The sequence below is a fragment of the Monodon monoceros genome, unplaced genomic scaffold (genome assembly GCF_005190385.1).
Source record: "Monodon monoceros isolate NGI ecotype Baffin Bay Population unplaced genomic scaffold, NGI_Narwhal_1 Super_Scaffold_14, whole genome shotgun sequence".
NCBI lineage: Eukaryota > Metazoa > Chordata > Mammalia > Artiodactyla > Monodontidae > Monodon > Monodon monoceros.
This window is the reverse complement of record NW_021703770.1, coordinates 61,903,006-61,915,771: the sequence shown is the minus strand read 5'-3', so window position 1 is coordinate 61,915,771 and position 12,766 is coordinate 61,903,006. Positions and strand designations below refer to the sequence as shown.

The window sequence follows — 12,766 nt, the reverse complement described above, 5'->3', positions numbered from 1 at the left end:
AAAGTTCCAAATGGGGCAACTTCCAAGATGAGGAAGTCTCGTCAGTCTGGGTCCCTGAGGAACTCTGTGGAACAGACCCACACAGAAATGTTCCGTAAATGAGAAATAAACTTTTGTGCTATGAGGCCACTGAGATTTGGGGGTTGGCATGTTATTTAAGCATAACTTAGCCTATCCTGACTAACACGAACCATATTCAAGGCATATAGTTCTGTAACCCCAAATTCTGTTTGAATTTACATAGGTAAGTGGTGAAATATTATTCTCTTTGCTAACTCAATGGAAAATGTGCTACTGCAGACTTCTGAAACTATAGTCTTATCCCACGTGGGACACTTGGCTTCAAGGCAGTTATCAGTTACATAAGGAGTGCATGACTGCCATTTTCCAGAGTAAGTTGAGGCCCATTTAATCCCATTAAACCCCTGTGTCTTTATAGTGGGAGAAAACACTCACATCGTTACTTCTTCATCTCTTCAAACAACAAAAATCCTAAGAGACAAACTAATTTCAATCCAACACACTTTATTCTTTTTTTTTTTTTACTTTTTTTCTGAATTTTCAATGATCAAGTATTCAAGATGTTATAAACCAAGGTTTATTAGTACATTGACAATAGATTTCATTAAACACAGGAATTATACATCTTTCTCATTACCCTAAGAGGTCTCCAAATAAATATTCATTTTAAAAATCACAAAATCAAACTCCTTTACGCAACAACTCAAAACAGCCTTTCATCACAAGCACAGCCCTACACACAAAAACACACACGCTGAACACACACTCCACTAGGATCCTAATGCCAGTTTATTTGACACAGTATTACATTTCCTTTAACTAAAGAGTTAGAGGCTGACCTGCCTGTTTCATGTTTCTAAATTAATATTTGGGGTAGAGGTATGTATTTTAAGAAAAATGCCCACTATAATACCTTACCAATTATCCTTAGTTTTCATTTCTACATACAAACTTTAAACTTGTTTTGTTCACCCCTTTGGTTTAATATGTCCCTGCAATTACTTTAGTTTTCAATAATATCTTCTCCTTCAATTTTACTATGTAACAGTAGAATACCAGAAAAAGACAACACCTTCAAAACCTCAATATTAAAAACACCTTACATGGGCGTAAGGTTTTTTTGGAGAAGAAATAAGAAAAGATTATCTGAAATATATTTTCCCCTCTCTCTGAAATTCTTTGTAGCATGATTATTCTTGCTTAAATAAGTATCAAAAGCGCTGAGTTTTCCGTAGAAAATATTCACCCTTACACTCCATATTTGCAGTGTAAAGTTCATGGATTAACTGTAGTAACGAGTAATGAGCGCTTGTTTTCTGAGTAGTTCTTCAGATTTCCAAAAGCAAAGCACATGCTGCCCCTTATCAGTGAAATGCTGTGAATTCAGTGGTGCATTGTTGCGGTGAGCATGCATCATCAAATACTTTTAGCACCGAGGCATTTATTTTTTAATGCTGCAAAAGCAAATACCCAGGGAGGGTTTTCGTCATATCTGACCCTTCCTAGGGCTGAGTAAAAACGAAGTGCTTAAAATAACCTCTTCAAACATACACAGATCTGACTCCTATGTGGCAAGAAGTCTGGGACAGATCCCAGCAGCATCCTGGAAGGTAAGGAAAGGAGAGAAGACAGAAAAGATAAAGTGCGCGAGGCCACGAACTTCGCCTTACCAGCCATGGCACTCCCTTCCGTTCCATGAAAGAGGAAATGCCAATATGTGTGTGTAAAGGATATCTACCAGTCTGTATTAACAGAATTAGCAAAACTGCAGTCTAGGCAATTCTGGAATTATGCAGTATTTTGATATCTACCTGCTACCTAGACTACTCAGTATGCACCTATATATCAATAGTTACGTTCATATTTCTGTGCCACGTAGGATGTTTGAAGTGCACACGATGTCACAGAGTATAACTGGCTACCACTCCAGGCTTGGCCTCTCCTGCTGCTCCCGGGCACAACTAGAGAATCTCTGCAAATGCTTCAGGTCCATTCAAACTATGAAGCTTCTCTCCCCTTTGGTGCACTTGTAGTTGATACAAAACAGGCTCCAAAAAGAAACTCTCTGGCTCCAAGTCTACCAAACAATGCAAACTGGAAATGCAGACTAAGGGAGAAGTGTCTTGGTGGTTGGTAAAAAGGTAGGGCTGCCATTACCTTCTGCAGGTAAGCTGACATTTCTAGGCACAGGTTCCTGTTTTTTCCTGCAGCTACTAATGGTACCAATCAGGAACAATGGGATTGTGGTTTGGTTTATAACATACAACACTTATCTGTTCACTGAACATGCAACACTTTGTATGTGTCCATTTAAAACTTTTATTAAGAAACTTAAAAGCTATAGTCACTTAAAAAAACTAATATAAATGTTAACATTCTGAAAGGGGTGGGGGGGAAAAAGCATACACTTGAAATCCCCCAAACTCAGATTCAACAAATCGGAACCACCTTTCCTCATTAAGATTCATTTCAGAAACTCTACTAAGACTAAATGTTAACATTAAAATTGGATTTGTTCTATATTAAATAGGAACTCTAAATAAATACTTGAGGTATGTTAGGACAAACAATTGTGAATATAAGACTTCGGTAAATAAATGTAAATTTACCTTGAAAATCAAAACATTAAATTTTGATGTTTCCTACAGATTTTTTTTTCTGTTTTACACAAGGAAATAATAATTACTCTTCAGAAACAGTAACACATCAAAAAATGAAATGCTTCACCTCACTATCTTATAGTCACATCTTACCTATGTTAACCAAAACTACTGTCCGGCATTATGTAGTGTAAGAAGTGCACAACAGAGAAACATGTGTCTGAACCCTGACTTGGCCACTATGTACAATCCTAAACAAATCACACTAACCCTCTGAGCCTCAGTTTTCATGATCTGTTTTAAAAAAAGAAAAACAATAAAAATAGTTATCTTGCAAAGTTATTACGAGGATTTAAATGCATGATGTATATTAAGTGCTCGACAAAAACACTCTGCCAAGAGTCAACATTCAACAAATGCTAATTTGCTTCCTCTCTGCTGCTCCTTTCTTTCCCCTACCCTAGTTCTGAATGACTTTTGACTGTTTTCAAGAGTTACATCCACCTACAAAGGATATGGATTTCAAGCTACAGAAGATAACCAGAATAATGTGTACTAACCGTCCACTCCACCCCCTGGGGTTTCTAAATTAATAGGCTAGACTCAGGATATTACATTTGCATATTAAAGTCAAATAATACATTCATCTATAGAGTTTTTAAAAGAAGAAGGTGACCTTTCCAAAAAATAAGTAATTAGGAGCCTAAGCTAACGGAGAGTGGCAATTAAACTTTTAACAGGAGTGGTGACTCTAAAGTAACACGACCAATTTATTATCAAGCATAAAAGGACCTCATATATATATACAATTAAATGGTGTCATCTATCAAGTTGTCACTTCAGTTGACTATGTAATAGTCCAATGATGCCACCAGAACCCAAAGCATTTTGGGGACAACTCTTATTTGGTACATATTCCAAAATGTCAGTCCCCCAAGATTTTTACCACTTATTCTACATTCACCAACAACACAGTAATGATATATCTGCTATTTATAAGTACCAGATACTTGAGGAAGTACAATATTAACATTGTGGTGCACAGTTCAGGCCAATTTCTTTGAATTATGGCCTAATCAACCCAAAGGATTTCATAGGTTGGCAGATGGTAATTGGTAGAATGGTGCCTGATAGGGAAATGGTGCTCAGTCAGTGATGGCTGAACTGGATGACTGTTCATGGTAGAGAAGGCGGAGAGGGTCTCTAATACTTGATGAGTCCATCGTTTCAGGTCATACATTTCTAAGAGCAGCTCCTTTTCAAAATGTGCTACTAAGAAGAGAGAAATTCTAAGAGTGTTGGAACACACAATCTTAGCTACAAAAAAAAAAAAAAAAAAGTGCCAATCCCACTAAAATTCTCTCAGTGCAGTTTCTTAACCATCAGAGGAAAATTAAGAAAACACCTATTCCCAATCTACGTATCTTTAGCTCCAACACAAAAGGAAACTTTCTCTTCTAAAGGATTAAAGATCTCCCACAAAGGGTAAAGGGGATCACTAAGCCCCCAGAGTAGACAAGAAGATAATCAGCAAAATTCTCTGAAGACCTTCAAACTACACCGAGTTGACCAGTTTGACAGACACAGTGTAATTACAGGCAACGATGCTCCTCATGACTTAGCCGAACAAGTCTGCCCCAAGGGAAGTCCTTGTCACCTGGGACCACTGACTCCACCCCTTGTAGACATTATTTAGTCTAACAATGAGAACCCTCTCCATAAACTGCATGCAACCAAGAGAACCATTTAACCAATGACATTCCTAGGTAGAGAAGAAGACAACCTTGAACCCAGGAATATTCACACAACTCCACCTATGCAGCCATGGATGGAGGGCAAAAAGCCAGAACCATGGGTCAGTCTCATCCCTTCTGTGGAAGACTGTAAATCTGCCAAGGAAACCATTTCCCAAATTAGCCTTACAGAAGCATAGGCTCATTGGCAGACACCGTCCACAATCATATTGATATTTGTACGTTATAGTCCCTCCTAAGTCTGAGTTGTCATGATTCTTTTTCTGAGCAGCCAGATTCCATGAGTTAACTTGCCATCAGTTCACAGTGCCGTCAGGAGGCATCTACCTTAAGGACCATATAGAAAACAATCTGTGTGGCATCTAAATCAAAGTGATGTGCTGGGAGATACTGAAAAGGGTGATGGATGTTGAACACCAAGGGCATTTGGGAACAGAAAACTCCTCTCTCAGAGTCACTTCAAGAAGGTTACAATAGAAAGGAATTAAATGGAGGTATAAAATGATTCAGATAAGGTAGGATTCAGTACGACAGACCAGTTTATTTTACATAATTTTTAACCATTACTTGGGATCATAACCTAAATCCAGCTCACAGATCTCCCTCCTCCTGTGTTCAAGGTGATCTTCCTGATTAAATGACATCATTTCAGAGTGACTGCAGCAATTTTCTGCACATAAAAAAGAAAGCTACACATGGGCTAGTGCTTCCAGGTATATAAGTAAAATGGTCAGGTGAGACTCAATCTTACTTGTGTGGGATTTCTTTTTCCAACTATTTTAAGTGTCAAGGTTACAATCCTCAACAACCCTTATGTGGGTCCTTAAAAGCTAAAAGAGGGCTTCCCTGGTGGCGCAGTGGTTGAGAATCCACCTGCCAAGGCAGGGGACACGGGTTCAAGCCCTGGTTTGGGAAGATCCCACATGCCGCGGAGCAACTAAGCCCGTGCGCCACAACTACTGAGCCTGCGCTCTAGAGCCTGTGAGCCACAACTACTGAGCCTGTGCGCTGCAACTACTGAAGCCTGCGCGTCTAGAGCCCATGCTCCACAACAAGACAAGCCACCGTAATGAGAAGCCTGCGCACCGCGACGAAGAGTAGCCCCCACTCGTTGCCAACTAGAGAGAGCCTGCACGCAGCAACGAAGACCCAATGCAGCCGAAAATAAATAAATAAATTTATACTAAAAAAAAAAAAAAAACTAAAAATTTCTGCAGCAATTTTCTTTGGATGAGAAAGCCATCAGTTTCTTTCCTTATTATGCATCTCAAATGACAGTTTCTAGCCATATTGTTTAGCACACGAGTGTTAAAACCCCTTATGAAAGAATCCTGAAGTTGCTATTCATGCTCTCAGGTTCATGATCCAGCAGCTTCTTTAACTCCTTTACGGTGGGGCAGATAGACTAAAAGAGAATGTGTCTTATGAAACGAAGTAGCTGTTCCCTTTTTCACGCTGCGCTTAAGGTTCCTTTGAAGCATTTGAAAAGTTCTACCTGATATTTAGCTCTGCTATGGCTTACAATGCTATTAACAGTACTTTAGGGAAAGTTTAGCTTCCTAATTTCAGAACCGTATCTGCTTTAGTCTCTGACACCAAAAGTAACATGCTGCACTTACAGTTTCCCAATCAAATTGCATAGTTGAGGCAAATTCATTTGTGCTTTGTAGCAGGACTCACAGTAGGTGTTCGTATCTAAACACTTTGCTTTGTCAATGCAAAATCATGGTCAAGCTCACCCTTGTTCAGAGTGCATGCTAATGATATGCACCGCCATCACACTTCCCATGATTTTGTTAATCATGCACCCAGCCTTATACCATATTGGAGCATTAGCGTCAAAATTAACAACTCAGAAATGGTAACAAATCTATCTAAACTCCTTCTTCTTGGAGAGAAGCGGGGAAAGGCTCAGTCTTGTTGAGGTATCCAGCCCTCAGTCAACAGTGGCTGTGTATACTGAGTTTTGTTGGTTTGAGGATTGTGTCTTTAGAGGTTAAAAAAAGAAAGAAAGAAAAGAAGGCACGGGTGTTTCTCGAGTCACCATATTCAACTCAACCAACAAAAGTCTTCCATTTTCAAGCTTCAGAAGGGAGGCTACATGGCAGCAGGGCTTTCTTCCAGCCCCTGGTCTGGGGAGGAACTTATTGCTTCTAGGAAGGGCCCCGGATAGGTCTGTGCTGTGTACTGGATCCCTTTTTGCAGACCAGTCTCTTCGTGGAATTCTCCCTGGGTGCCGAAAGCTGGGCAGGATCTAGTCCGGACAGACTTATCGGCACTGTCGGTGTGGCCCACCGTCTCACTCACAGTGCTCAGAGGGAATTCCCTCCACCTCTGCCTCTGTAGCTCTTCCTCCTTGTATTTAATGGAGTACCAGGCCAAAAAAATAAAAATGAAGCCAACAAGTTTGAGGCCAGCTGCCAAACCAAAATAGACAAAACGAAATGATGTGACATTGTACTCCCAGCAAGAGCCCTGCACGCCACACTCCTGTTGCCACAGCATGCAGGTGGTGTCAATAACTGCTCCAAAGTAAATCGGAGTAGGAATGTATGCTAGAGTTGTTGGAGAAAAAGAAAAAGGAAACTAGTTAGCACATCTTATAAGAGGAAACAGATCTGTAAATGAACAGGATGCTTGTTAGCTCTAAAAACCAGTTGAAGGGAGTGGTTTTCTCGTGTTACTTGATTTTTTGTAAATATGTACCACATCTTGTCATAATATTCTTATCATAGAAATGCTCACTAAATTGTAAATACTTTAAATCTTCTAGTTTGCAACTCAGTCAGGATGTGTTTTGGTTTTTAGGGATTTTATGATATTTATTTTATAATTTATTATTATTTATTATAGTTGACATATTATGATATAAAATGTCTAAAAAGCATTAACACATCTTTAGACATAAAAATTTCTATTGATAAAAATGCAATGAGGGAGGGGAGCTCCCTGGCGGTCCAGTGGTTAGCACTCGGTGCTTTCACTGCCGTAGCCCCAGGGTTCAATCCCTGGTGTGGGACCTAAGATCCCACAAGCCTCTCTGCCCAGCTGAGAAAAAAAAGAAATGCAATTAGGGATTCCTTTTAAACTTAAAAAATCAGATTTTGTTATGAAATACACAACTGGCCATATTAGAACCCTTTATGATCCACAAAAATTCAGTACACTTAGTTCTTGTGGGTTGGGTTCTAGCCTTGGATGCAGGAAGAGTATAAGGCAAGCACTGTGCCCTATAAGTCGGAAACCACATCAAATGGCTCTTGGAGAATGGAAATAAATAAGGCATAATATTCATCTTTACAGCTTATGCAGCACCTGTGATGAGTAGCAGCTTCATTGTTTGGGCTACGATGTAGACATTTCTTTACTCCCATAAGGAAAAATGTCTACCCAAGTAGACTTCCTTCATCACATGCCATTCCCAACTTGTTCACCTTGCAAATATCTACTCCCCCTTTAAATTCCTGACTCATTCAGATGCTACCATATTACCATTGCATTTTGTGTACACCTCCATTTTGTTCACTATCACCCAGTATTTAAACTATTTGTAAATCTGTCACCCATAAGCTCCTCGATGGCGGGGACCATGCCTTTTATTCTTCACATCCCAAGGACCTACCAGGACAGCCCATGGATCCTCAATAAGAGTTTATAAAAGGAAGTGATGAATGGAAGGAAAGGAAGAAGAAAAGAGAGAAGGGAGGAAGGGAAGGAGGAGAGGAAGAAGGGAGAGAGGACAGGTGGGCTAATAGCCCAGGAGGCTGCGAGTGGTACGTTTTTATCTTTTGGTTGCACCGCACGGCATGTGGGATCTTAATACCCTGACCAGGGATCGAACCCGAGCCCTCTGCATTGGCAGCACGGAGTCTTAACCACTGGACTGCCAGGGAAGTCCCCCAAGTGATACATTTTTAAATACGCTGTATTCATTTAAAAGGAGATATGGTCACTACAACTGAAATGTAACATTATTGGGCTGGGCAAAATAGATGAAGGGGATTAAGAGGTACAAAACTTAAATCATAAATAAGTCACAGGGATGTAATACACAGCATAAGGACTACGGTCAATAATATTATAATAATGTTGTATGGGGATAGATGGTTACTGGATTTATCATCGTGATCATGTTGTAATGTTTGCAAATGTCCAATTGTTATGTAGTACACTGGAAACTAACATAATATTGCACATCGACTATGTTTCACTTTTCAAAAATTTAACATCATTGAAATACCTGAAACTCTCTTTTTGCTTTGGCACTTGGGGAAATGGAAAGTGGCTGGTTGGCCTAACTATACTTTTTCATAATCAGTGGAACTTAAGGTAAGGTTGAATTAAATAATAAATGCCTGATATGTTTGTTCTCCCTCCACTAATTCCTTACGCTGTGGTGTGCATCTCTTGACTTATTCCGCATCCATATGAAATCACCCAAGCCCCTGGCATCAGAGACAGGCCAAGCAAAAAGGAGGAACTACTTTTTTCTTTTCTTATTCAACTACCCCTTTGCTAAACAAATTTCCTTCTTTGAAAATAACTTTTTTGTTTTCAATGAGAAGTATAAGGCAAACTTCTTAACTAAATCAAAGAATGTCAGTAGTTCCTTGAACCAGCGTTCTTTGGAAAACGGTGCTTTCAAAGTATTAATGTTACCAAAAAAATAAGCCGCCCAGGGAGTTCTCTGGCAGTCCAGTGGTTAGGACTTGGTGCTTTCACTGTCATGGCGGGGGTTCAATCCCTGGTCAGGGAACTAAGATACCAGAAGCCATGCGGCACGGCGCCCCCTCCGCAAAATAAGTAAAATTAAAATCTGATACTTAAAAAAAAATAATAAGCCACCTAATTCAAAGCAACCAGAAGCCTTTGATGCCCACTGACAAGTCCTCACTCTAAGTCTGGGCCATCGAGCACAACATGAGACAAAATGAGAATTTCAGAGCGCATTCATGTTGTCAAGGGCCAGACGATTTTTAAGGGTTTAAAATGTTTCATCCTTCAAGATTGAAATAAGCAGCTTGAATCAAAGAAGTAATTTTTTGTGCTGTGGACAATGATACTGATTACTGGGGAAAATAACAGCTGAAGAAGATGACAGACTGCCACTTAAGACAGAAAAAATATGCCTGACGATGAGGAAGTCATATAAAAATACATTGAAATCCACCAAGGGAATGGGCCACTTCACACGCTGTTTCCCAGTCACTGTCGCAAGACATCACAAGTGATGTAGTGTTTGTAAAAACCAGAAGGCTATTCTTCATGTCCAAATAAACTCTGGGACTTACCCCATTGACATAGCACTAACGAGCTTCTTTTGTTAATAAGCAAAACCTAGTCCTTATATATCAGTTTGGAAAACTTTCTTTTTTGTGTGTGTGTGTGTGTAGAATTTTTAATCTCTTTTCCTCAGGAAACTTGATCGGTATACTCTTTACCCGGCCCAATAAAATGACTGGAAAGAAGTAAGGAATTGAAGTTTTCACACACACACAAAAAAATGAGCACCAATTCCCATCACTTTCATGTTACAAAGGCACAAAAGGGACCAAAAAAACAGGATCATAAGCCCGTAACAATCTCTTGGTTCAAGATTTCTTACTCTACAAAACTCTGGGGAATTTAGCCCAAGTTTATGTTCACAGTGAAAGAGAAAATGATCTAAAGTCAGTTTTGTTTTCTTTCATCAGTGACAAAATTGGTCAGCTTTTAGTCCAAGTCAGGAAATGAGGAAGTTGTGCCTCGCCACTAACCTGTGAAATCCTAGCTACTATGAATGGTAACAAATGACTTGCCATTTTTAAAGGACAGTGGAAATTTGCCATCTACAAAGAGGAACAGAGAGGCACTCTTGGAAATACAGGAACATACCAAGTGTTCGCAATAAAACAAACTGCATTCCCAGGGCAAAAGGTCTCTCTTCATCTTCTACGGACCTACGAAGAAGGTAAAGAAAGAAATGTTTTAGAATAACGGCCTGAGGAAAATGAATGTCAAATCAAGCTTGCTCAGCGGCAGAGCCAGGGACCAAACATGCTGGGCCAAAATACTGAATTCGCTAGAATTTACTAACAATAGCAGAACAAGACCGATTATGGCTAAATCACCAAATAAAGGTCTCCCCAGTGAGACTGCAAAGAAACTCCGATTAACTCTATTTTTTGTGTAAATAACGGTGGAAGGACAAAGGTTCAGAGCTGAAGGTATAGAAGGTGAAGGTACAGGAGCGGCTCTAACTGAGTTTGCTGAAGGTACAGAAGTGGCTCTGAGTTTGCAAAATCAATTCTGTTAAGAAAATTATATATATATATATATATTTATATATATATATAGCATTTTATCCTAACTATTGCATTCTTTTTCTCTGTTTGCCTGCACTTTCCAGAATGGTAGGTGTGTACACTGAACATGACTCCTGTAATTTCTCAAGTATAGAGAAAACAGGTTTTTTTAAAAAAAATGGTCCCCAAATGTGTAGGAAACAAGTCAAAAGTTAGAAAAAGAATGAACCCTCCCCAGTCACCTCACATTCTCTTCTTTTCCTAAAACTTATGCTCCAAGTAATTCCCACATGGCAGGAAGATTGGAGTCTATTGATTTTGTAATTAGTAAAGATTAAAGGGATCCTTTTCTCAAGTTTTGGGTTAGAAGCCAACTGGTGATCTGCCATGTTTGAACATTATAAAATGGGCAGCCCTTATCTGGGTTATTTAACATCTCTTGTAGAATTAAAGTTCAAAGTGTTACATTATTAATGATTCACATTTTTTCATGACGAAGTACTTTATCCTTTCTATCCCATACACATAGGGTTCTTAGTATATAATGTAAAATTCCCAAGGACCAGCATGTTTGTCATCTTTTCCCCTAATTTCTTTATTTTCTCATAGCAATTTCCCCAGTCTGGAACACATTTTTGATACTCCGTAAGTATCTGCTGATGGAGGAACTGAGTGAGTCAACCATTGGGACCAATGGGACTTTCGTGTGCTGTTATCTATCAAGGAATGCATCGGCTGAACATCGTCTAACTCAGCATCCCATAGAAGGGAAGTCAGAACATGCAGAAAAAGCATGGGAACAGCCCAACTGCCCTGCTAAGAATGACGTCTCAGCAGATGCATCCCACCAGGTGCCCAGCATTGTGGGGTACTGAGGAACCAGGGAGGACATAAAAGGGAGAATAGAGACTGACACCCCTCACTCCCTCATCACCCTGCATCCCAGCCCCCCTAAGGCTGCTGTGGGCGTGCTTTTGTTTCTTCACCACGCTGCCCCCTTCCTTCCTTGGTCCACTGCAGTCTTTACTGCGAATACCAAAGCTCTGATCCGAATGTGCTGGTGTCAGCATTTTAAATAGGGCTTCCATTCAGGTAACTTTCACATTCTCTCTTAGAAGCCAAACAACACGAACAGGATATGTAACACAGCAAAGAAAGCACAGCATGAACAACCTAATAAATACGTTTCCGGGTCTGCCCTTTCCTTGATTCAATGTCAAAATTTTATGACAGTGAAATTTATTAAAGCAGCATTTGGAACTGCAAGACCAGCAGCAATGGCACGGATCCTGCAGTATTAACCATCTACAAGGTTGGAGATAATATTCTTCGCTATGTGCACAATTTAGCAACTTCCCCAAATGACTTGCCGCCTCCTCTAGGGCCAGGTTTCTTGTAGCTACAACGGTCACGGCTTTCAGTTCCTGAACTTGAACCTTTTAGGGTAGAGACTTCAGGGACCAAAGGCACCCAAAATAAGTTTCCCTGACCTATAGGGAGAGAACGCATCTGAATAAAGAAAGTTCGGAAGTATGAAATGTTACCGTCTTCCTTTCCTTTCCTGACATGGGAAAACTCCCTTCTCTTAAGTTCACCAGGTAAATGTCTGAGCACTTTCCTGCACAATCTCACGTTGCTTTCCTCCCTGTTTTACCACATCAGCCCGCAGTCTGGACCAGGAATTCTGGCAACTCTGAGTGTATAACCCACCCTAGACGTTGAATGCTGTCCTCACCTGAGAGTTACTATGATGGCTGATGGCTGGGCACATGCTGTGATGAAGGTCACTATGAACAGAAAAACTAAGAACGGGATGAGGGTGTTACAGCTCCGTTTACACTTCCCAGACACAGCATAGCCGTTCTCATTGAGATACGTTTTGACAATAACCACGCGGACCTGGCTGCGCTGCCCCACTGTGGGAGGCGTGATCACTTGGCGGCTTTGGACACAGGTGCACTCTGTGTAATTCCGTATCTAAGTGATAACAAAGATCAGTTGGATGCTAAGCAAAATTCAGCACAGGAATAGTCAGACAAAGTTAAAATGCTCTAAAATCACTCTAGTATTTAAAAATATGCAGAATATTTCATTGAAAATATCTTCT

General features: G+C 40.1%; 1 protein-coding gene across 3 annotated transcripts in view; it reads right to left on the bottom strand.

The window, feature by feature from the left end:
* Nucleotides 1-5,931: 5,931 nt before the first annotated feature.
* SLCO5A1 (solute carrier organic anion transporter family member 5A1) overlaps nucleotides 5,932-12,766 on the bottom strand; it is a 118,519-nt gene continuing 111,684 nt past the window's right edge. For 2 of the 3 annotated variants that reach the window (XM_029222827.1, XM_029222828.1), the window contains 3 exons: nucleotides 12,395-12,636; nucleotides 10,250-10,314; nucleotides 6,473-6,930 (listed from right to left, as the gene is read on the bottom strand). In XM_029222827.1, the coding sequence (XP_029078660.1) occupies nucleotides 6,473-6,930; nucleotides 10,250-10,314; nucleotides 12,395-12,636 (765 nt within the window). Of the gene's footprint in view, nucleotides 6,931-10,249; nucleotides 10,315-12,394; nucleotides 12,637-12,766 lie in introns of all 3 variants that reach the window. The other variant, XM_029222829.1, reaches the window with a different exon arrangement.